At 41.7% G+C, this 25842-nt stretch overlaps 1 protein-coding gene across 1 annotated transcript in view; it reads right to left on the reverse strand.

Annotated features, from left to right (window-relative positions):
* Positions 1 to 226: 226 nt before the first annotated feature.
* The window catches only part of TGDS (TDP-glucose 4,6-dehydratase), a 30048-nt gene continuing 4432 nt past the window's right edge, over positions 227 to 25842 (reverse strand). The window contains exons 3-12 of the mRNA XM_072135428.1: positions 24562 to 24630; positions 23295 to 23385; positions 20457 to 20599; positions 19470 to 19568; positions 11278 to 11337; positions 9585 to 9628; positions 8655 to 8820; positions 6344 to 6402; positions 5370 to 5467; positions 227 to 2226 (exon numbers count right to left, since the gene is read on the reverse strand). Coding sequence (XP_071991529.1) covers positions 2084 to 2226; positions 5370 to 5467; positions 6344 to 6402; positions 8655 to 8820; positions 9585 to 9628; positions 11278 to 11337; positions 19470 to 19568; positions 20457 to 20599; positions 23295 to 23385; positions 24562 to 24630 — 972 coding nt within the window. The 3' untranslated portion in view covers positions 227 to 2083. The remainder of the gene's footprint in view (positions 2227 to 5369; positions 5468 to 6343; positions 6403 to 8654; positions 8821 to 9584; positions 9629 to 11277; positions 11338 to 19469; positions 19569 to 20456; positions 20600 to 23294; positions 23386 to 24561; positions 24631 to 25842) is intronic.

Raw genomic sequence — 25842 nt, forward strand, 5'->3', positions numbered from 1 at the left:
TGGAAGTATCTCATGGGTATATGTAGCTGCAGATGTATTCTTGATGCTATTTGCTAATTTATGGGTCACTGCAGTTATCTGCATAAACATGTGGTGATTATGGGGGCTTTCTTCAGGAAATGATGATTTTGCAATACATCTGCTGAAAGTGAATATCTTTTAGAAAAGTGGCCTGAACATGGGGCTCATAACTCTTAATGATGAAAATGACCAAAACTCAGAATAGTGAATGTTATAAAACACATTTATTCCTAAATTACAAATGTCCAGATTAATAGGCACTTCATAGTAAATGTTTACAGTATAAAATTAAAGGAACACTCCAGTCAAGGCTGATACATTGAATTATACCTTGTGCAGGGCCTGAAGGGAGGAGCGTGACTCTTAGGAACACAATGAAAACGAGTGCTGCTCCTCCCATCATGCATTATTCAATGAATTTGTGTAAAAAAATCTCATAACAACCTTTTTAGTTCAGATGTACAATTTATACATTTTCATACAAAACAGGATCTGCAGCATAACCCCAACAAGTAATATAACTACAAGAAACATACTATGCACATTGGGGGGAATGTATTAAGAATGAGTGGCCTGCTGCACACCAAATTTCCTAAAATGGTCCACTGACCTAGCCAAATTTCAGCTGTAGTCCCCACTGGTTAACTGGTGTAGACCATTGTAAAGACAATGGGCTACAGCCTGGTAAGCCCATGTTCAGAGAAAGTGGTGTGTGGGTTGGAAAACATCAATTTTCCAACATGAATAGCCCTTTTAGGACTGCCAAGGCAACAATACACCTTATGTACAAAACTGTCCTAAGACAGAAAAAGCCTTATTGGTCAGGCCTAAAACTTAACTTTTATTTATATTATAAAGTAAAACATGACCTGATATTAAATACACTCGACTTGTTAAAATTGCATGTTGGGATTGCTATAATTCACATGTTATATATGATTTGGAGGCGAGTATCTACTCTAGGTTACACTTGAATAGTGGATTTCTGCTCCTCACACGAATCAGTAGCCCTGATCCCCTGATGACACTGGTGCTCCAACTAAGCATATCGGGGAAGTCATGTTGGTTTAAATGACATGTTTGAGGCTGTTACTCAGTGAGATCGCTGAAGAGATCCACTATTCAAGTCTAACACATTGAGTAGATACTCACCTCCAAATGATGTATAACGTGTATTATAGCAGTCCCAACATGCAATTTTAACAAGTCGAGTGTAATTAAAATCGGGTCACGTTTACTTTATATAAATAAAAGTTACGTTTTAGGCCTGACCAATAAGGCTTTTTTCTGTCTCAGGACAGTTTTGTAAATAAGGTGGGCCAGGAATAGGGACTTTTTATGCTTTATCCATATTTTTGGTCATTGTGTAAAGACCAAAAACAAAAAGTAACATTTCAATAACATTGAGAGATTTCATAACTAATAAAGTGCAGATGATATAGTAAAGATTTTCCTTCATAACATTCCAAACATTGTAGCACATCAGGCAGGGACAATTATGGGTGCTAGAGGTCCCGGCCACAAGCTTTGATCCAAGGCTCATAATAAGTGACAGCAGAATGTAGCACTCCTGGTGGCTGCCATTAATAAGTGCATAAGCTTTCCAACCACACGTTCTGCCGATCTAAGATTGAAGCACCGGTTCCAATGGAGGTCTCCAGACAACTTATAACTCTTACACTTGTGCATTGCTGAGTAACATATATAAATGTATATATACACCTTTAAAAATCACCACAAGTAGGAATTCTTTACTATTAGAGCAGTGAGGCTATAGACCTCACAGACATAGGATATTGTGATGGTTCAGCCACGGGGAAAGTGCAAAAATGTTTCGTCTTATGGGAATTGGATATTTGGGGGAAAACATTTATCCAGGTAGTAACTCTGAATTTGGGAGGGTGTTTTCCCGACTTTTGGCCCGATGCCATCTGCCCTATAGACTTGATGGACCCGCATGTTTTTGCAGCCTTTTGTAGGATACTATGATAAAATGTCAGTCATACATACAACACTGCTGGAGGCACACCATGGAACGGCTAGAATTTCAAGCTAATACATTTTACATCACATCTTCTTCGGGTGTAGAAACGGGTATATGTTCCCACAATTCTCTGCTCTTGGCTGGCGGTGCTTGGCCAGAAAACGGTTGTAATGCTTTCTCCGCATTCTTCCAGTTGTGGAAATTGTTTTTATACCACTGGACTTAAAGGGAAGAGAAAAAAATCCTGTTTAGACATTAGACATTAAATGATCAAGAAAAATAGCACTTTTTTTTTTGTTTAAATGCAGCTTTGTATTAAAATAACTCAACTCCCCTGTCGTTTCCATTATGGGGCTGTAAGAAGAGGTGCCGTCCAGGGCAGCCAATCAATGGCCTCTGTAGTTATATGCTTTATTACTTAGAAATAGAAAGTCAAGTCCATAGCATTAGATTCAGTAGCCACAGGCCAGGACAATTAGTACAAACCCCAGAAGTCCCACTGCCCGAGAACAGCGTGCTGTATTGTCCTGTGCATCTTTTCTTCCTGGAATTACTGATTTCTAGTACCAGCTATGAAGATAGCCGGCAGCGCTCTACATTTCCTCTAAGCTCACATGTGCTATTTTACGTAACAACATAATTTGTATCCTCGCCTTTCCATATATGTATGGATTCAAGCACAAGATCACTGAATAAGTCTTCTTTTACACTGGTGTGACCGTTCTCAACCGTGATTCTTACTGCAGCCTTTCTGGACCAGTCTTTTCTATCAGTGTTTTCATATTTCAGTTTTTTTCCACTTACGTGAAAAAATGTTTTAGAACCTGTCCTACAGTTCATGCATGCAGATCATGCGAAGCAATAGTCATTTAGGGGTCGGCAAAAAAAAGAAAAATCCCTGATGACTAGTGTTGAGCAGACTTGATCTTTGGTTCCGGCTTGGCTCAATGTCCATGCTCCTGCCAGCACCGACTGTGGGTGTTAATTCTTTAAATGTCATTGGCTTTCAATGTTGTCCTTACTCGCTGGTGCCATTTACAGCGTCAACACTTGCGATCAGTGCCAGCAGTGATTGCTGGTGGGGGTTCCGGTAGGAACGAACCTAAACTCATTACTGATGACAAATGGGTTTTTTTTCACGGATGAGGATGAGGAACCAGATGTTAGGTTTTCAAATCTAAACCTTCAGTTTATTATTTGCAGATGTGTAGAAAAATATGGTACAAAAAAGCATAAGACGATTATTCTCTATCCTAAGTGTATAAGTGTAGGGATTCCCCGGCCCCTCAAAAATTACTAGAACTAAGCTCTTAGGCTGCCATGTTGGTCCCACAGATGTGAATGTCATGGCTGTGGAGCTGGAGTTGTGATAAAATGGACAGACTCCACAAACCTATAAAGAAATTTCAACATTTTATTTATAATTTATTAAATGTCTGTTCTACTCCTGATGTAAGGATTTAGTCCAAGGGTGAGCAACATTTATTGGTTCAAGGGCCATATAGTCATACTGGTCAACTTTAAGGGGCCATAGCAATAACCACTACCCTAGATTCACCACAGTAGAACAACCAAAGTACAGCACAAAATGCCAATCCAGAAACCAAATCCTGCATTTAAAGCAGATAATAATAGTACTGGAGATCACAGAACATAAAACTACTGGAGACCCCATAACAGACTAACAGTACTGGAGACTCCCCAGAGCAGACAATAATACTGGAGACCCCCAGAGCACACAAAAAAAATAATCAAACCCCCTACTTTCCTGCTCCACTTCTCCTCCCTGCAGCTTCTTCTCTCCTTTATGTGCCGCTCTGTTCTGTTTCCCGTGCTGGTTTTATGCGGCAGAATCAAGACCCAGAACACAGCTGTGCCAGGAGAAGGAGAGGGTAAAGCTGACGAGTACTTGTCATTGGGTCCTCCCTGTGGACACTTTGCTCTGGGTCCTGATCTCAACGCATACAACCATTGTCAGTATTCAGGACACAGAGTGGAGCAGCAGGAGAGGACCCAGGATCAGTGATAACTTCTCTCCTACACTCACTACTAACCAGCCTCCTGCACCAATGAACGCTTCCATTGGTTATGTTACATCCATTATGGAAGTGTTCATTGGACTCTGACTGTCAGCAGGGAGCACATGACAACTCATGGCTTGACCTGCTGCTTGTGGCCAGTCGTCGCGGCTTGTGCACCCCTGATACCCCTTTTTGTTGAGAGGAATGTGTGCTGCACTTTATGTACATGCTTAGTAGTGAAGCTTCTCTGCTATAGATTAGAGGTATAAGGCATTTGGAAGTAATGCCCGGAATTATCTCAAGCACTGCTAGAGTGACCAGGAAAACAGAACAATATTGGTGGCGCTGGAGTCAAAGATCAGGTAATTAGGGAGTTGACAACACCAACAAAGTCCAGAATGCAACAAAGGCTCGCAAGGATATGTGGTGCAATAAAGTTGTAACCACCATCCCGTACGGAACATGTAACGGACATCACGGAGATCAGACTGTAAAAAGTCCAAGAAGAGGAAAGAAAGAGGCGGCACTCACCGAACGGGCAATTCTTCTTTATTAGTGGTCAGCTGTGGTACAGGGAGGAAAAACCGCGGCCGCTTTTTGTGTCTGGTTATTCCTCCCTCTACCACGGCTGACCACTAATAAAGAATTGTCTGTTCGGTGAGTGATGGTGCTTTCTTTAATCTTCTTGGAATTATGGACAACACCAGGTCATTCACTACGATGCCTTTGTTCTTGTAGTCTCTCAGGGTCTGACTGTGAACCATTAGTATCCCCTAGATAGGATCAAATAGATGTACCTAACATGTAGTTTGCAGGTATTTTGGTCTGTGCAGGCATTTATTTCCTGAAAGAGTGAATACATCTTCACAATAGAAGGCTTTCTCCCAGGATTACCGTGTAACATTATAGATGTTAAAGGGGTATTCCAATTTCAGCAAAATTTCTGTTATTGTTTGTATTATAAAAAGTTATACAATTTTCCAGTATACTTTCTGTATCAATTCCTCATAGTTTTCTACATCTCTGTTTCCTGGCATTCTATATAAGGCTTCTATGTTTACTTTCAGTGGATAGAAATCTGACCCTGGTGCTACTCTCTGTGATATAACAAGCCGTGCATCTGTGTCACAGATTTTTATCCACTGGAAGTAAACACAAAAGATTTCTATAGAATGACAGCAAGCAGAGCTCTAGAAAACTGTGAGGAATTGATACATATTTCCAAATATATTGGTAAAATAACATTAACTTGATGAAATGGGAATTCCCCTTTAAGTACATTCTAACTTTGCTTTTGGAATAAAGTAGCCCAATGGCTGCTGATATAAAATGGTATCACATACTTGTTTTTTCAATGCCTTCCTTCCAGTGCACTTTTGGTCTCCATCCCAGGCTGTGCATCTTCTCAGATTTCATTAAATAACGGAGATCATTGACAGGCCTTGGAGAAAAAAGTACAACTCCTTGAGATATCATTTGTGTTGCAGTATATACTATGTCATCTATATGCTGTGTATACATATTGTAGAATACATTCATGTGAAGACCTTATTATAATAATAATTAGCCAGTCGTTAGAGGAAATTCTTTTATTTGACAGGTTTTAGCACAGAGGTTATTTTGCTATATGTAAATGGAAAAGTAGACAAAACTACTTCTGGGTCCCTTGTGGCTTGTGTCTCCAACTCTTATCACAGTTTTATCACTTTTATCACTGTTCCTACTTCCACTGTTCTCCAATTCTTACCACTGTTCCTAGGCTCTGGTTGCATCTGTTTTTGGTACAGTAGAAGTCCCTAAGTCCTTCCGTACCCTATAACACTTAAGACCTAATATGCAAATTTTTCCAGAGAGGCTATTGGGGCGTGGAGTAACCTCTCCTGGCAGTGGTAACAAAGGCTCCTCCACACCCCAGTAGCCTCTACAATCCCTTCTACCTGCATGTGGTGAATGCGATACATGCGCAGTAGCTCCGGCTTCAGTGCCAGGCACGCAGGCACACATTGTTGCTCCCGACAGATGTGACTCCGACACGCAGGTAGAAGGTATCACAGAGGCTACTGTGGTTTGGAGTAGCCTTTGCTACCACTGCCCGGAAAATTTGCATAATAATTAGATAAACTATATATTAGGTTGGAAAGTGTCATAGGGTAAGGAAAGGATAGTTTAGGATATTAATAGGCAGATTTCTGATGGTTTTCTTTAACATGTTGTAATACATGTAATTTGGATTGTTGGGTGCTAATTTTTACTCCAAATACATACTTATAATTGACACGTATGGTATATGTACTTGATGGGCGAAAAGATAAATTACCTGTCACTAATATAGTCCATCCAATGGGCAGATTCTTTATCAGAGGAGGTATGTTGTATCTTGAAAATAACAGAAAAGTATAAATAACGTGAATTCTGGAAAAGTAGCAGAAACTGCACTAAAAAATTTTTATGATTGTAAACAAACCACCATAAAAGTCGCTACGAAAGTAGTAAAGATGTGCTAGGTGGACATCTGGCTGTGTAAGTGCTTCATGCATCAGCACATAAGATGCCGTCCATAATGCTGGTCTATTTTATTAACAACAGCTTGGGTAATCGACAATCAGGCATTTCTACATGTGCTTGTGCTGAGGCTGAGAGGTGTAAATAAAATTCTCAAAGATTTTCTAATAAAGAAACAAATGGTTAATGTGTTGCACTACAAGCAAATAAAACGGAAAAAGTCCCTGCGTGCTGTTATATCACTGCTCTTAGCAGATACCATAAATTCAGCACTAAAGCACCAGGATCAGACCTAAACCAGTGCAACTTTTACCAAACAGCTAGATGTGGGACATCAACATCACCCACTGCCAGACCATCTTATGTGTATGGGAGTATCCCAATGTTTTATAGTCCACCGATCCAATTGTGTAATTTTGTGCAACAATACGGATTCCTTTCATCAAACAGTACGGATCTGGATTCTTATTTGACTACTGTTGTTGCTATTTTTGGAGTTGTATTTTGAATTTGAGGAATACCAGACGCTGGACTTTTTACGAGAATTTTATATTTAATTCATCTGCATGCACAATGCAACCGTAAAGCCGCTGGAGAGCTATAAGCAGGGCGATGTGCTGGATGAACGCCCATATCACAGTGGAACTCTTCACTTCAGACACCCCTGTCTTGGGCTGTACAGGCGGCACCCAACTTACAGACAATTCCTATAGACCAGTGATGGCGAACCTTTTAGAGACAGAGTGCCCAACCTACAACCAAAACCTACTTTTATGTCACAAAGTGCCAACATGACAATTTAAGCAGTAACCTATTGATCCCAGCTGTATGACAAGTTTCAATTGTATTGGCGTCCTGAGGATACCAATGCAACAGAAAGAAGATGGAGAAATTATAGCTTCCTTCCAGGTTCCCCTGCAGAGAAACAATTAGGGGACCCAGAGCAAGAGCTCCAATGATGATCCATCTCTGTCCACACCTTCTCACTTCTTGTGTAGTCCTGGCAGCCAAGGTGGTGTCGCTTTAGCATGGCTGTCTTGGACAGCAGGAGAAAGCCATTAGTCACATCTAGCAAATTCTGTGCTGGGGTGAAGGCCTGGGTGCCCACTTCTGGCACCCGTGCCATAGGTTCGCCACCACTGCTATACACAAACCGACCTCTCTGCCCACTGGGACCTCTGGTAAAGCTCTCTGGATGCTGGCAATTTACTGAAGTTGAGCCCCAGGCTACAATGGACAACTATAAGGTGTCTGCACTGAAGTTTTACTGTTCATCTATGTTCCCTTGAAAACCCAAAATGTTAAAAATCCAATTGTCAGTTTTGGCAAGCCCAAAAAATAATTGGATCTGAGCTACACTTAAAGAATATACCTGTTCCAACGTAAAGAACAAATTCAACGTAAGAACACATCTCAAGGACATATTTTGTATGAAACAAGACAGAGACTGCCGGTATAGGACTTAGAACCATGCTTTTAATATCATGCTCAGGATAAGAATCTCATCTTTCAAATGACAGCAGGGTTGTAGATGGATTTTTATCTGAAGCTGACATTTCCAACTGTCTTTAAAGTAAATCTACCTTCTTTCTTCTAAAATCAACTTTATAAATTTTTCTAATGAGCCTGAAAGGCTATGGGTAAGTATAAAGATTTTTTTTTCTAATCGTCCACAGAGAAACCTCAAACAGGGCATTTTGTGAAACTAAGCCACAGGCGGCCCACAAGTGCTGGTTTAGTGTCTAAAATTCTTCTGACGGGTTCTCTTTTGAAAATGTATTATACAGCACTGCCACGAGAAGTCATGATGTAAACATACTGAAAATCTGGCCGGTAGAGTAAATCACAGAAAACTGTACAATAGATGATCATGCTTTTGACTTTTCCTACATTACATTATTGAGGAACAAGTTATTTTTGTGAATACCCTTTATTCTCCTCTAGGATAATGAACAGTGTGTCACATGTGGTTAAAACATGGTCTTAGTCCAGGAAAGAGCTCTTAAGCTTCTTACAGAAGAACAAGCCTTCATTTTTTGCAGTAGAGTTGCCAAAAAACTAATTGAGCCAAGCAGTCTCCAGCTAGAAGGGATGAATGAAAATGATCTGTGACTACCACAACTTACCATTTGGATGAGTTCTTTGGCAAGCTGAGTGACAGATATTTCAAAATTGCTACCAATATTGTAGACCTCGCCAACTTTTCCCATCCTCAAAATGGTCAATATTGCGTCCACAGCATCAGAGGCGTATAGAAAACTCCGGGTTTGTCTCCCAGTACCATGGATACAGCTTTAAGAAAAAAAGTTTGTATCTTTATAAATTTTGCAAAAAATTTATGAAAATAAATGAAAGTATCAACATGAGGCCATATATTAGTCGTTTCATATGACCTGCTACCTCATCTAACATGTCTATGTTAATAATTGAGTTCTGCAGAAGGACGCCCGCACATGCTGTATTACCTGCACTGAATCTCTGTGTGGTAAATAAGCGGCATTATACGGTGGCCGTGTAGTGTATGGGATCAGTGATAATCCCATACACACTTTGAGGGGAAAATAATCAGAAGAGTTAACGCAAAGTCATTTATTGCTGAGGAACAACCTCTGCAATACATAAGTGGAGCTCTGCCTCCTGCAGCAAAAAAAATCTTTGCATCAACTGCATCAAAAACAAACCAATTTCAGCTGCATGACTGCAGATTTACCACTGCAGCCATTACACTCCATTGGCATGTACCCAAATTGCACATTTTTTAGAGATTCTATTCCTCTGTTGCTTCTGGAGGTTTACAATAGGAATGTATCTCCACACTGGTAACACCCAGTTATAGATGGAACCATATACTTCTAGAGGAATCCATACAAGAGATGACGGGTCCTGGTCATTGTGAAGCAGGGCCTGGCATGTTTATTCTGTTACATGTATGGATTATGTGGATGATTACATTAAAATCTTAATTAAAATTAAGTAATTAAAAAAAAATGAATAGAATTCCATAGAAACCAAAGTCTGTAGATTAGTGTGGCTTTACCTTATCTAAACTAACTTACCATTTTCTGTTCTGCTGCAACAAAGAAATAAACTTGGGTATAACCTGAAAGCAGATAACCAGGTATTATTATCAGAGCTCACAGTTACTGGGTAAACACTAAGCATATTATGGAAAGAGGGGTAGCGCACATACAAAAGATGGTAAGCCCAGAGGTATAAGCCATCAATTAGGCGTTTATTAGCCTGCCGAGTCCTTACACACACAGAGGTGGAATTCTAGTGGGTTATTTCAGGACCCTGCAGATTTACGCAGTTATGGGGAACGTAAAGCAGCAAAGTGCAATTAAGATCACATAATGGCTTTCTTTCATACTGTTTTACTAAAGTAATAACATGGTGTGCAGGCAATAAAACCAGAATTACAGAACAGGAAAAACAGATGTTAACCATGCTTTCAGCAATTAATGCTTCCACAATGTCATTGAACACAGCATTTACAATCACGACGGAGCAGAAAACACTTCAAGCCTTCCGAATGAATCACTATTAGGTAGAAGATGGATGAAAGCTATGGCAAAACGAAAAAGTTCCAGAGCAAAACAGCTCTCCAGTGAAGCAGAATCCAACGTGATCCTGCAATACAGTGGTGTTGGGTACCGGAAAGAACACAACCTTTACCGATGTCACATCATCTCCGTTGTATCAGTTACAAATGTATTTAAATGGGAATATGTCACCACAATGTACAGTATATACTCGTGTATGATGCGGCCATAGTTTGTGCCGGCCGGCAGAGTGTATGGCCGTCTCTGCCGGCTGTTACAGCAGACAAAAGAGGAGCCGCGTGGACTGGAGCTTTGGGGAGAAGACAGGAGAGGCGCTACGCTGAGCATCGGGGAGCCGTGACGAACAACGGGACCACAGAAGGGGAGTATGTAAGTTTATGTTTTTTAAGTGCTGGGCAAACTGGGGGCTGGCTGTATACTACGGGGGGCTGGCAGGCTATATACTACGGGGGGCTGGCAGGCTATATACTACGGGGGGCTGGCAGGCTATATACTACAGGGGGCTGGCAGGCTATATACTACAGGGGGCTGGCAGGCTATATACTACAGGGGGTTGGCAGGCTGTATACTACAGGGGGTTGGCAGGCTGTATACTACGGGGGGTTGGCAGGCTGTATACTACGGGGGGTTGGCAGGCTGTATACTACATGGGGGCTGGCTGGCTGTATACTACTGGGGCTTGCTAGCTATAACTGGGAGGCTATGACCAATGCAATTCCCACCCTCTGCTTATACTCAAGTCAATAGGTTTTTCCAGTTTTTGGTGGCAAAGTTAGGGGCCTCCGCTTATACTCGAGTATATACGGTACTTACCAGAACTAATATCTATGTTATGTAGGCCTATGTCCGCACATGTCACATATAACTTTGATTTTATTGTCTAGCTGCTCCTTCCATGCTTAAACTTCACTTTAAAAATATGCCAATTGCTGGAGCGCCGTGGGCTCAGGGTACACACCTGTCTGGACCAAGGGGTTACATAGCTGAAAGGGGTAGAATGAGAGTGGGCACTGGAAGGGGACATTATTACCCCATTCACCACCAATTTGCATATTTCTAATTTTTTGCAATTAAAGCTCTTACTGACTATTATAAGGAGAGCAATGCCAGGAAATCCAAAAATACTTGCAAATTTTAAAAAAAAGCTTTATGCACTGCAAAAGTGAACAAATCAAATGAAACCTGCCTTTTCTGGATACTGATGAGGTCCATACACATTGCTGCTCCTAGTGATGATAACTGGGAACTGCAGAGAAACAGAATTGGAGATCTTCAATGTTACTATATTGTGCACCATAATAGACAAATTTCCTTACATATCTACAGCACAAATATGGACAAATACATAAAACCTTAGAATTCATAATACAATTTATTATTAAACCCAATTAAGTAACAGCAATTTGTCAGATGAATCATGTTATTTTCTTTTTTAACTACGGTATTTTATTGCAATATTACTAGGAAAACGAAATAAAGAAATAAGATAGAATATGAGGAAATACCTCGGTTTATGCCATATTATACAGAATAGAAGCCTTTCAAAAATGTAGATATGCAACTCAAACTCATTGGGGAAATACAAGAAGCCCCGCACTTTACATTTTGGTGTTATTTGCAACATTAAAGGGAACATGTCACCATGCTAATCTAGCCCCCACCTAGCTGTCACCACATTTTGCCCAAATACAGGTAGTGACAGGTTCCCATAGAGCCCTAGTAACTAACTGACACCTTTCTTTTAGCTAAAAATCCCCTGAAATTCCCATATATTAATCTTTATAGTTTTACCCGGTATCTAAGCACGCCTACAGCGAGTTGAGATGGGTGTGGCCTCCTCAGGCTGTATCCAGCAGCTCCTCCCCATCCTATAGCTGAATGCAGCTGTAATGTCATGTGACCAGGGTGACATTACAGGAGGTCTTTTAGATTTTTAGCATTAGAAAACTGTACACCAAGCATATATCTCATGAAATCACAGGATATTGTATCACATGAAATCACAGCAGCCTGCACGGAGAGGAGTAGAAGTCCATAGAGGCTGCTGTGATTGTTTTATGTAGTCACATATGTACATGGGGTATAGTTTGCTAATGTTAACTGGCTAAAGCCCCTCGACTCGCTCCAAAGATCCCCAGATACCAGGTAAGATTATAACTCTGATTTTTATGGGGATCTGAGGGAAACTATTTTTAGCTAGTGACAGGTTCCTAAAGAGCCCTAGTAACTATCTTTATTTGTGAAAAATATGGTGACGGGTTCCTTTAATTGCCTCTTTATGTGAAATCACACCCATTTACCTTTAAAAAAAATCTCCTCCAAAGTCATGTGAAACTGAGCAGAAAACAGTCATCATTTGGCAGAAATGAGTCAGGTTCAGGGTCTAGAGGTTGAGTGTCACTTTAGATGCCTATATCTTGGGTTCTACATCAGATAGAACCATGGTATCAGATTAAAGTAGATAATTTTTCTCTTTTAAACTGCATCAGGCTTGTGGTTCTGCGATTTATAGAAACTGATGTTTAGGGAAGTAAAGTCATAGCTGCCTGTATTTCTAGTTCTGTAGCTCACCAAGCCACAAGCTTGATGAGTTCTGAAAGATGAGATTTATAGCTTTAATCTGATACCACAAACTTGGTTCTAGCTGCTAAATAATCCAACATAGCGGTGTCTAAACTGACACCTCTGCTAGCCTCTCAGTCCGACTCCTCTTTACTTTAGATGAGTCAAGCTGAGGAGCTTGAGGGCCAACATGATTTCAGTTGTTCATGTATTGGGCTTTATATGGTTCTGGTATCAGATTAACAAAGAGAATCTCATCTTTCAAATCATATCAAGCCTGAAATACATACATGGACAACATTGTTGGTGCTCCTTGTTTAATGAAAGAAAAACCCACAATGGTCACAATTACATTTCTATGAAAATGAAGGAATGAAAGGCAGACATTGCTTTTCAACCATGCTTCAGCAAAAGAAAAAAAATAAGACTCATGAAACAGGCTTGGACAGAAATGATGGTACCTCTGAAAAAAAAGCGAGCAAAGGGACATGTTAAATCAGGGTGTGCGCACGAATTAGCCTCACAGGTGTCTGCAATCTTGTAATCAGTCAGCGCCTATATATAGTACAGCTACTCAATGTGCTGTATATAGGGCTACAGTCACTCACTGTGCTGTATATGGGGCTACACACTGGGGCACATTTACTTACCCGGTCCTGTCGCGATCCCCGATCCGGACAGTCCAACGAAGATGAAGTCCGGTGCTATTCACCAAGATCCTGCATGTGTCGCTTCCCCGCTGAGGTCCGCCGGAGTTCACCCTGTTCTTCCTGGTGTATGTGAGTGCATGTCTTGAGACACAATGGGGGTCATTTACTAAGGGCCCGATTCGCGTTTTCCCGACGTGTTATCCGAATATTTCCGATTTGCGCCAATTTCCCCTGAATTGCCCCGGGATTTTGGTGCACGCAATCGGATTGTAGAACATCGGCGCTGGCATGCATGCGACGGAAATCGGGGGACGTGGCCGAACGAAAACCCACCGCATTTAAAAAAAAAAAATCTGTTGCGGGGCTTGCACTTACCTTCATAGTATCATAGTATATAAGGCTGGAAGGAGACGCAAGTCCATCAAGTCCAACCTTTAAGAATTAAATAAATGTTTTATCCCCATAACCCGTGATATTTTTTCTCTCCAGAAAGGCATCCAGGCCTCTCTTGAACATGTACATAGAGTCCGCCATAACAACCTCCTGCGGCAGAGAGTTACATAGTCTCACTGCTCTTACAGTAAAGAACCTTTGTCTATGGTGATGGTAGAATCGCCCCTCTTCTAGGCTTAGAGGATGCCCCCTTGTCCTGGTCACAGGCCGAGGTATAAAAAGATCTTTGGAGAGATCCTTGTACTGTCCGTTCAGGTATTTGTGCATTGTAATGAGGTCTCCCCTCAGTCGTCTTTTTTCTAAACTGAATAATCCCAAATTTTGTAATCTGTCAGTGTACTCTAATCCCCCCATTCCCCTAATAATCCTGGTTGCTCTCCTCTGCACCCGTTCCAGCTCTACTATATCCTTTTTATACCCTGGTGCCCAAAACTGTACACAATATTCCATGTGTGGTCTGACCAGTGATCTGTATAAGGGCAGAACTATGTCTTTATCATGAGAATCCATTCCTCTCTTGATACATCCCATTATTTTATTTGCTTTAGCAGCAGCCGCCTGGCTCTGGTCACTAAAATTAAGTTTACCATCCACCAATACCCCCAAGTCCTTTTCAGCTTCAGTTTTACTAAGTAATTGACCGTTTAGAACATAATTATACTTCACTCAGCCCGGCTCGGTGAACTCCAGTGCGCACTGTATATCGGGCTACAGCTACACACTTTGCCGTTTATAAGGCTACAGCTACACACTGTGCTGTATATAGGGCTACAGCCACTCACCATTTTGTACATAGGGCTACAGCCACTCAAAACTGGAGGCAGAAGTTCAGCGTATCCAGGTGAACATGGTGGACCTGGAATACCGGTCCCACCGTGTTGATGTAAAATTTCAGGGGATCAGGGGGATCTACCCACACATCTCAGCGAGCTAATGCGGACTCTTCTCCCTAACTTTACAGAACAAGAGTTGGAACTAGATAGAGCACACAGGCTAACAAGGCCCAGGCATCTGGCCAAAGAAATACCTTGAGATTTTCTTGCTAGAGTCCACTTTTTCACCAGGCGACCAGAAAGACATCACCCGTTCCAGCTCTGTACCAAGATGTGTCTTTATTCACCGGCTTATCTGCCTCGACATTGAGAGCCAGGAGGCAGATAATACATATTACAGCAGCATTACAGGAGTATCACATACCATATAAGTGGGGTTTCCTGATGAGCTTTCTCGTAAATCGAAGTGGGAATGTGCAAATAATTCGCAAACCGGAGGAAGGTCAAGCTCTGCTCCGCTCACGGAACATTCCCTTTTCGAAGACAACATTGTCACGAGGCTCCAAAAACAGTCTATGATTTAGCTATTGCTACAGGGAAAACCAAAGGGCACTAATTGTGACTTTACCTAAACCAGGGAAGACATCTGATGTACCTCCAAATTTCTGTCCGATTTCATTATTGATACTAAAAAACAGCTGTCAAGGTCATTTCGTAAAGGGGAGACAGGGAGCGGATAACACACAAAGGATTCTAAACTTGGTTCACCATATTGTGTCTAGGAGAATTCCATCAGTCTTACTAGCGTTGGATGCCGAGAAGGCGTTTGACCGTATACACTAGTCATATGCCTCTATCTCTCCTTCAGAACAAACTACTCTTTTTATTGGCAGAAGGAAAACATTCAGTACTTGGGGCTAAGGGTTCCCACTTCTTTCCTGAAACTATATTCACTGAACTATGTACCTCTCCTGAACATATTAAGAGAAGAGAGCATACATGCCATTACTAGAGAACGCCACCAAAACTGTGCTACAATGGTGCTATACACATATAAATGAAAGACATTGTTATGCAAGGTATTTACCATTGCCAGAAATTTGATTACCCGACACTTGAAATCAGTTAAACCCCCCCCCCCCCCCAACAATACAAGAGCTTATTAAAGAGATTAACATAGTGTTTGGCTATAAGGGAGTGTTAGCATCCTTAAGGGTTAACCGATTGGGCAGATATGGAAACCATGGGCCATTCATTCAGCCTGTGATCCTCGTGATGTCTCATTCATGACTTACAGAGAAATAAATGGCTTTGAACATCACTTGGACTACGTCTGGTATACTCGGGCATAAAGATATTCAGCTGTTGAATGTTCTTGGATGACTTTCTATTGGTGTTGTATGTTCTTGTTCTTTATTTTTTACTGTATTGCATGCACCAATGCCTTGTAAAATTTATCAATATGGAAGGGTAAAGCTCTTTTTGTCAAAAAAGTGCTAACTGTATGTAATCCTGTAATGTTGATAAAATGTTGTTTTTTTTTTATATCTCAATAAAGAAATATTAAAAAAAAAAAAAAAGGTAAAACGTTATAAGACCTTCTCCAAGCAGCTTGATGTTCATGTGACTACAGTTGTACATATTATTCCGAAATTTAAGCTCCATGAACTGTAGCCGACCTCCCTGTCCGCTGGAGGAGAATTGATGACAAAGCTAGGAGACGAATAATATAAATAGTAACAAAAGAGGCAAACAAAAACTTCAAGCTCAAGGAACATCAGTGTCAGATCACACCAATTGTTTGAGCCAAAGTGAACTTAAAGGAATATTCCCATTTAGGCAAATTACTATTACTGTTTGTATTACAAAAAGTTAGACAAGTTTCCAATATAATTTCCGTATCAATTCTTCACAGTTTGCTAGATCTCTGCTTGCTGTCCTTCTATAGAAAGCTTCAATGTTTATTTCCAGTGGTCACACAGGTGCGTGGCTCGTTATAACACACCTCTGATTACTCTCTGTGATATAACGAGCCATGCACCTGTGTGACAATGGTCAGATTTCTGTCCACTGGAAGTAAACATAGAAGCTTTTTATAGAATGACAGCAAGCAGAGATCTAGAAAAAAGTGAGGTTTTGAAACAGAAAGTATATGATAAATTGAATACGTTTTTATAACGCAAACAACATTAATTAACATTCATTTTCTGAAATGGGAATACCTCTTTAACGAGTGACGACCAAAAAGGGCCCCATTGCTGAAAACAAATCATAAAAAAGCAAGACTGGAATTTAACGAGCCACAAAGCTTCCTGTGGCAAGACACATCAATTCTATGTTCACAGACAGAAAAATACAGCATATCTTGAAAAGAATACTGTCCCTAATGTGAAATATGGAGGTTCTGTTATGTTCTGGGACCACTTTGCTGCATCTGGAACATGGTGTATTGAATATGTGCACGGTACAATGAAATCTCAAGACTATGAAGGGATTCTAGAGAGAAATGTGCTGCCTACTGTTAGAAAGCTTGGTCTCAGTCGCAGTCATGGGTCTTGCAACAGGATAATGTCCCAAAACGTCCAAGAGGAAAACATTGGACTATTATATGGTAGTCATCTATGAGCTCTGACCTAAATCCTATGGAGCTTCTTTGGAAGGAGCTATAACATGCAGTCCTTCACACCCCAAACAACTGGAGCAGTGTGCTGATGAGGAGTGACCCAAAATACCCGGCAAGAGGCGCAGAAGTCTCATTGTCCGTTTCAGAAAATGTGTGATTGTCTCAAAAGGTTGTTATTATGTTAAGGGAACCATCATTTCATGTTATTTCTGTGACCACTGTGGGTTTTTCTTTCATTAAATGAGGGGTACCAACAATTTTGTCCATGTCTGTATAGGCTGCTGAAGCTATAGAATAGAGTTGGATCTTTCTGCGCCACCCGCATTCCCAACTATGACATTACCTGCTCAGATCTCTGGATCTGAAAGAAAAAATGATAGTCCAAGATATAGGCATATGAATTCATTTACCCCACTACTGAGCAGGACTCTTTTTGTGGCCATTTTCACAGGACTTTTTTTTCACACGTTTTTTTTTTAATAGCAAAACGGGTGAGATTTCACATAAAAGAGTGAATTTGTGAAAGGACATTTCAAACCCTACCTGATGGCCTACCTGAACGTGTTAAAACTTGGTCATTTTCTTCTGTTTTTCATGGCCAATCTGCACCAGGCACCTGTTTTTTAAGGAGTCTATAACAGCTCAGACAAGGACATGCTTTACCCCTTAAGGGGGGGGCGCTTGGCAATTTCCGTCAGCTCCATTGAGATGTAAGGAGCAGAACGGTCATGCACAGCCATTTGCTCCATTACTCTCATGGAGCGACGAGGGGTCCGACTGAGGTACGAGGAACCTCATCGGACCCCTAACTTGTATTCTTGGGAAAACCCCTGTAAAGGAAATCTATCATGGATTTTTAATTTTATTAAAAATTCCCAGCAGCCCAAATACAGGGATGTTTATTAAAAGTTTTGATAAAATGGTTAATATATAAATTAAACTTTGAACTTTATTTAAATGAAACACAAGTGCTTTGGGAGGTGTCACCAGAGTCCCAGAGGAGCTCTGGCTCTTGCAACCCCCCTAAGCCTCCCTCTGCGCTTCCCCTCTCCAACTCTGTGCCAGAAATCATACTCTACTGCCATGCGCAACATAACGGGTAAGTGGCATTGAAGCACATGTGCAACTGGATCCACATTGTACAGCAAGCTGCTACACACCGGGCTGTGGAGGAGTGACACCATACAGGCGGTCCCCTACTTAAGGACACCCGACTTACAGACAACCCATAGTTACAGACGGACCCCTCTGCCCACTGTGACCTCTGGTGAAGCTCTCTGGATGCTTTACTATAGTCCCAGACTGCAATGATCAGCGGTAAGATGTCTGTAATGAAGCTTTATTGATAATTCTTGGTCCAATTACACCAAAAATTTTGAAACTCCAATTGTCACTGGGGCAAAAGAAAAATTTTTTTCTAGAACTTCCATTATAAAATATACAGTTTCGACTTACATACAAATTCAACTTAAGAACAAACCTCCAGACCCTATCTTGTATGTAACCCGGGGACTGCCTGTACATTGAAATAACGTCCGTGGGCCATTACAAGGTGTTGCATATAGTGCAGCCATGTGCCGTCTATTCATAAAACAGGCAGTACATGGCTGTTTTAAATTGTTAACTTTGTGCATCTTGGACTAATCTGAAAAATATCTGTCAGCTATCCAGACATTTATACTTTTACATGGCAGCTAGTCAGATGATTTTGCTTCCATATAATACAAGGAAGGCTAGAGTCTATCAAAGCTGGGGGCGTAAACAATCGAGAGAACCTGCTTTATGATGTATATGCAATATACCATAATGAGACATAAGAAGGGGTTATCCTAATGAGACAAGCCCTTCCTCAGGTATATGATAATACCGGTTTGTACACAGCTATACATATACAGTTCTTCTGAAGAACGATTACCAGCAGTTGACAAGTAATAAATGAATATTCATTGTGTTGCTCATAATAAGATGTATGCGGCACTGATAACTTTTCAAGTTTGTAAGCCAATTTTTTTTAAGGCCATTGACTAAATGGAGTAATCCTCAGGAGTAGTAAAAATACCACAGATGCTGTGCAAAGACAAAAAAAATGGCATCAGTATTTGTGCTGCGGCTCTGGACAGCAATGAATGACAGCTGGTGCATTGCAGAGCAGGTGGGACACTTTGGTCCATGTCCCAAAGACATCCAGCAGTATAAATAATCATTTCACACTTCACAACATATGGCTGTGTGATGCTTCATTTCCACACATACCCCTCTGAATAGAGCGAAAACTCCCAATGCTAATATATCCTTGGCTCTTCCCTCGCCTCCTTACCTTGTTTCTCTCCCAGAAAGACAGGACAACGCTTTCTGCAGCTGCTTTGGACGACGCATATGGATTTGTTGGCCGTTTTGGTGATGTTTCATCAAATTCCTAATGAAATATGAATTTTTAAAAGATGGCAATGAAGTGGAATAATGTTCAGAATACCGGGCAAAATATTCTGTAATGAACAAATTCATCTACATAATGTATACTGGGAATAACGCAATCCAAATTCTGAATAATTGTTTACACCAATGTCACCTCTGACCATGAGAAAATGTGTACAATGAGCCAATATTAAGCTACAGTACACATTTACATAGAGGGAGGCAGGGCTGCTGGCTAGAGATAGTAAAAACTGCCCCTGAATGGCTTAGTATGCAAGGTCTACTACTTCTACAATACAATCTAATTCTCTCTATATAAAAGCTCATTCTATATATTCTCATTTACAGGGAGTCTACCAGCTACCATATCACTCCACAAGTAAAGCAGTATTATGTAGGGTATGTTATAGGATTTTCAGACATAAATTTTTCTGATTTCCAGCATCTGCCATTTTAGAGAAACTTTGGGCTTTATCACCATGACCGTGGCATATATAGTCTTAAATGACTATTGTCACGACTATCGCGACTGGGGTAGCCTGTCTTTCACACGCAGGTCAACTCCTGCAGCGATCGTACAGGCTCAGCTTCTGATTTCCATGACGTATTTAGACACCAAGGTGCGGGTATGACCTACATCCTATGACGTATGATTACGTCAAGCTGCAGGAAGGGGTTAAATAAATTATGAAGTGGATGACAGACTTATAAGTCACCCATTAAGGACCCATTCTAAAATTCTCAGCTGCAGCTCTTTGGGTTGAATCCATTTAACTCTCAGGATACTGACTTGTGCCAACATCAGAGCATAGAGAAGCAGAATGATACCAAGGTATGGAAAACTAGAGGGATATCAAGTGATTTACAGGAAACCAAATGGAAAGACTACCTCATCCAGGCTTCCACCATAAACTTCATCTGTACTTATGTAGATGAACTTCTCCGCTCCGGCTTCACAAGCTGCACTGAGAAGGGTGTGTGTTCCATAGATGTTTACATATGCAAATTTAAAGGAATCCAAAAAAGAAAGATCTGTAAAAAATAAAAAAGTCACTGTAAATAATAATAAAGTCAGTTATTGGACATGACTGCAGTAAGATATATGTTTCCCTGTTACTTCAGGGTGGGCTTGATAGTCTAGCGTAAACCACTGTCCCACAATGGATAATAGTGGAGCAGCTGGACTGTTATACTATAGGCAGGAGAGTCGTCTCGTTTCCATACCAAGTGCCAAAGCACTGTACCACATATAACCACTACAGCCCAACCTCTGCAATGACCTAGGATGGATTATTCCCTCCTTGTGGGAAAGTTAAAATGGTTTTAAAAACTATTGAGAACTTATCTGTAATAGATGATTGGTGGGGGTGCAACACCTAGCACCCACCCTTAAACTGCTGAGAGTAGTAATGCTTGAGATGGAGTCGGAAGCCTATTCTGGTGGCTTCCCCCTACTTACTGCAGACTCAGCACCCCCACAGATACATAGAATACCTGTCCACACGTATCATCATTCAGACGATATTAGACTAAGTTACCATCGATCAAAGGATTCCTAACGTTTCCTTATGATGGGGGGCATTAAAGAGAACCCGTCATGCAAATTAACCCCCTAAATATATTTTCATAAACTGCCATTAGAAAGCATTGCCTCTATCCCTTCATTGCCCCTCTACATGTCTGTAAACTTAAGCAATGAGGTACTAAAGCTGTATGCAAATGACCTGTGAAATGTCCATCTAGTCATTAGCATATTCAAGCTGTCCGGCTTATTCATGAGTGGGAGGCATAGCCACACCACCAGTGCTTGACTGGCAGCCTGTATGTAATGATGTGATGTATGATGGTGTAATGGCTCCTCCACGTGCTTCCCTTTGCTGGCGCCCCCTGCAGCCTGTGTCTATGAGATACTCCTATACGCATGATTGACAGCCTGTATAATGATGTGAGGTATAATGGTGCAATGGCTCCTCCATGTGCTTCCTGGTGCTGGCGCCCCCTGCAGCCTGTATGTGTATGAGATACTCCTATACACATGACTGACAGCCTGTATAATGGTGTGAGGTATAATGGTGTAATGACTCCTCTATGTGCTTCCTGGTTCTGGCAGCCATGCCCCCTGCTGCCTCTGTGTGTGTATGAGATACTCCTATACACAATACTGACAGCATGTATAATGATGTGAGGTATAATGGTGTACTGGCTCCTCCATGTGCTTCCTGGTACCAGTGATCACGCCCCCTGCAGCCTGTGTGTGTATGAGATACTTCTATACACATGACTGACAGCCTGTATAATGGTGTGAGGTATAATGGTGTAATGTCTCCTCTATGTGCTTCCTGGTTCTGGCAGCCATGCCCCCTGCTGCCTCTGTGTGTGTATGAGATACTCCTATACACAATACTGACAGCCTGTATAATGATATGAGGTATGATGGTGTAATGGCTCCTCCATGTGCTTCCTGGTGCTGGTGGCCAGGCCCCCTGCAGCCTGTGTGTGTATAGGAGAGATACAACAGCTCCAGGCAACCATGTTATAGCAGAACATGTCAGATATTTGTGTAGCTGGTGTCTGTGTCTCTGTGTATGAGGAGGATGCAGCATGTCAGCAGATAAAGCACAGACACCAGGAAGCTTTACTATAAATTACACACAGACATGAGCAGGGGGAGCAGAGGGGAGGGGTAACAGGGGTGACATCACTGCCTCTGACCATGTGACCAGCCTCATTTACATAATAAAGAAATAACTAGATAAAGGCTGGGATCGTTGTGAGCTGCTCCAATAGGTAGTGGTGACAGAAATAGTGACAGAGACCTGATGACAGGTGTCCTTTAAACATATCCTAATGTATGCATATACACTGAACCTTCTGTTCAGCCTCTGAAAGCAGGAGAAGGAGCAACCATTAGCAGAAGCCAGTGATCTCCATGTGTGGAACGTTACATACATGATGGAACACCCACAGTATACATTCAGTGGAGATCAGGGATGGATGCCAAACAGAGGTATCCGCCCCCCATAGCATCTAATGGCCTCCACTGAGAGTATTCTTTTTTTATTGCAGGACTGAAAAGCACCACTGACCTGATCCAACCGAGGCTAAAAGTACATTTATATGTACAGATTTCCTTGCGTATACGCTGAACATGTGTAAAGATGAGATATGAAAACAGCAGCTCTGGAGATATGCAGCAGTGGTGCCCTGTGACATCTGGTTAGGAAGATAAACTGATGTATTAGGTATCTGCTGGATGCTAAAACTCGTGTTGCCTGATGAGTCCCCGGAATAACATCGGGAAGGAAACGCATAGAGATGAATGTATTTAGAATCTGCTAATATATATGTAAGTTTTGTTTCAGATATCCTTATTAACCCTTTACCAAGTGGTTTGTGCCACGACCAACAAGTTTTAATCATAGTTTTTACTAATAAAAGGTATAAATGAAGAATGAGGGTTCTGTGAATTAGGAGCTGTGGAGCAGTTCATGGAAGAAATCTCACACAGGAGTACACCAAGTCCAGCTACAATCCTGGATTATTTCACAGTCCAGCTGCTACTAACAACACACACAGGTATGGTTACACAACTCCCCAGAGCCAATAACTAGCTCACTGTCTGCAGCTTACATAAGTAGATACCATTTTATAGTTTCCACCCAGAAAATCCCTTTAAATAAAACACTTTTATTAAAATATATTACATCCCATTTAAATTGACGCTCACCTACATGAGTCTGTGCAGCAAAATGTAAAACCACATCAATATTTTCAGTGTCAAAGAGTTGTTTTATAAAGACGGAGTCACAGATGTCTCCCTAGGGTACAAGGAGGAATGTTAGGCTCGATACACATGACAAGACATGGCACATCACATGCATCACATTCTGGAGTGGTATACACCAGTATACAGGACACTGGTCTATCTTAGGTCACAAAGTTCTTACTTTTTATGAAATGCTATAAAGAACTTTAATTTACATACCATATATACTTATGTATAAGCCGAGTTTTTCATCACACAAACTAAGCTGAAAAAACTCACCCTGGGTTATACAGGAGTCAATTTAAACATGCTCACTATCCGGCAATCCCGATGCTCGGCGCAGCCTCCCGATGCTTGGCGGCTGCTCTTCTGTCATCTCTCTGCCGGCGCCGGTGGGCAAAGTGTATGGATGCGTCTCTACCGGCTATTACAGCAGGAAGAAGACAGAAGTGGGGGCTGGCTGGCTACTAAAGGGGGCTGGCTGGCTGGCTGGCTCGCTACTAAAGGGGGCTGGCTGGCTACTAAAGGGGACTGGCTGGCTACTAAAGGGGACTGGCTGGCTCGCTACTAAAGGGGGCTGGCTGGCTCGCTACTAAAGGGGGCTGGCTGGCTCGCTACTAAAGGGGGCTGGCTGGCTCGCTACTAAAGGGGGCTGGCTGGCTCGCTACTAAAGGGGGCTGGCTCGCTACTAAAGGGGGCTGGCTGGCTTGCTCGCTACTAAAGAGGGCTGGCTGGCTACTAAAGGGGACTGGCTGGCTGGCTACTAAAGGGGACTGGCTGGCTACTAAAGGGGACTGGCTGGCTACTAAAGGGGACTGGCTGGCTGGCTACTAAAGGGGACTGGCTGGCTGGCTGGCTACTAAAGGGGACTGGCTGGCTGGCTACTAAAGGGGACTAGCTGGCTGGCTACTAAAGGGGACTAGCTGGCTGGCTACTAAAGGGGACTAGCTGGCAGGCTACTAAAAGGAGCTTGCTGGCAGGCTACTAAAAGGAGCTTGCTGGCTGGCTACTAAAGGGAGCTTGCTGGCTGGCTACTAAAGGGGACTTACTGGCTGGCTACTAAAGGGGACTTACTGGCTGGCGGTGACCAATGCATTTCCTACCCTTGGCTTATACTTGAGTCAATAGGGTTTCCCAGTTTTTGGCGGTAAAATCGGGCTTATAATCGGGTCGGCTTATACTCGAGTATATACAGTAGTTATTTCCAGGATTTTTTGGGGGGACATACCTGTATGAACTTGTAGTTTGGTTTATTTGAAACTGCGTCAAGATTTTTCAAGCTGGCACAATAGTCAAGCTGAAATCAATAAATATAACAAATCAACATTTAAAAAGTATATCATTTTCAATGCATTTGTGAATTATAGAACTCCTCTCTTATTTAGTAAGCAGGAACCTTCTCTATTTAACCCCTTAACGCTCTGCGCCGTAGCTCTACGGCGCAGAGGTATAAGGGATGTATGAAGAGGGCTCACGGGCTGAGTCCTCTTCAGACAAAGGTGGGGGTTTTTGCATTTTGCAGAAAACCCCCACGGCCATGAACCATGTGATTGCCACCGACAAAGTCGCCGGCGGCGTTTAAAAAACGGCGGTGCGCGGGCGCCGCCATCTTTAATGCGATCGCCGCGCCCCCGAACATCATCGGGGGGCGGCGATCGGTTGCCATGGTAGCCTCGGGTCTTCGTTTGACCCGAGACTATCTGGCATCTGCAGATTCGTTACAATGAGCCAGTGGCACATTGTAATGAATGTGCTGCAAAAATGCCATATATTGCAATACAGAAGTATTGCAGTATATGGTAGCAGCGATCTGACCATCTAGGGTTAATGTACCCTAGATGGTCTAAAAAATAGTGAAAAAAAAAGAAAAAAAAAGTTTAAAAAATAAAAAAAATGTATAAAATATTAAAAATTCAAATCACCCCCCTTTCCCTAGAACAGATATAAAACATAATAAACAGTAAAAATCACAAACATATTAGGTATCGCCGCGTCCCAAAATGCCCGATCTATCAAAATATAAAAACCGTTACGGCCGGCGGTGACCTCTGAGGCGGGAAATGGCGCCCAAATGTCCGAAATGCGACTTTTACACCTTTTTACATAACATAAAAAAAAGAAATAAAAAATTATCAAAATGTCGCACAGACCTCAAAATGGTAGCAATGAAAACGTTGCCTCATTTCGCAAAAAATGACCCCTCACACATCTCCGTGCAGCAAAGTATGAAAAAGTTATTAGCGTCAGAAGATGGCAAAAAATTTTTTTTCCTTTTTTACACATTCGTTTAATTTTTGAAAATGTATTAAAACACAATAAAACCTGTATAAATTTGGTATCACCGCGATCGCACCAAACCAAAGAATAAAGCAGGCGTGTTATTTGGAGCGAAGAGTGAAAGTCGTAAAAAGAGCCCATAAGAACGTGCCGCACGTGTGTTTTTTTAAAAAAATGTTTCCACATTTGGAATTTTTTTTCAGCTTCGCAGTACAAGGCATGTTAAAATAAA

Source organism: Engystomops pustulosus, chromosome 2 (genome assembly GCF_040894005.1).
Source record: "Engystomops pustulosus chromosome 2, aEngPut4.maternal, whole genome shotgun sequence".
In the NCBI taxonomy this organism is placed as follows: domain Eukaryota; kingdom Metazoa; phylum Chordata; class Amphibia; order Anura; family Leptodactylidae; genus Engystomops; species Engystomops pustulosus.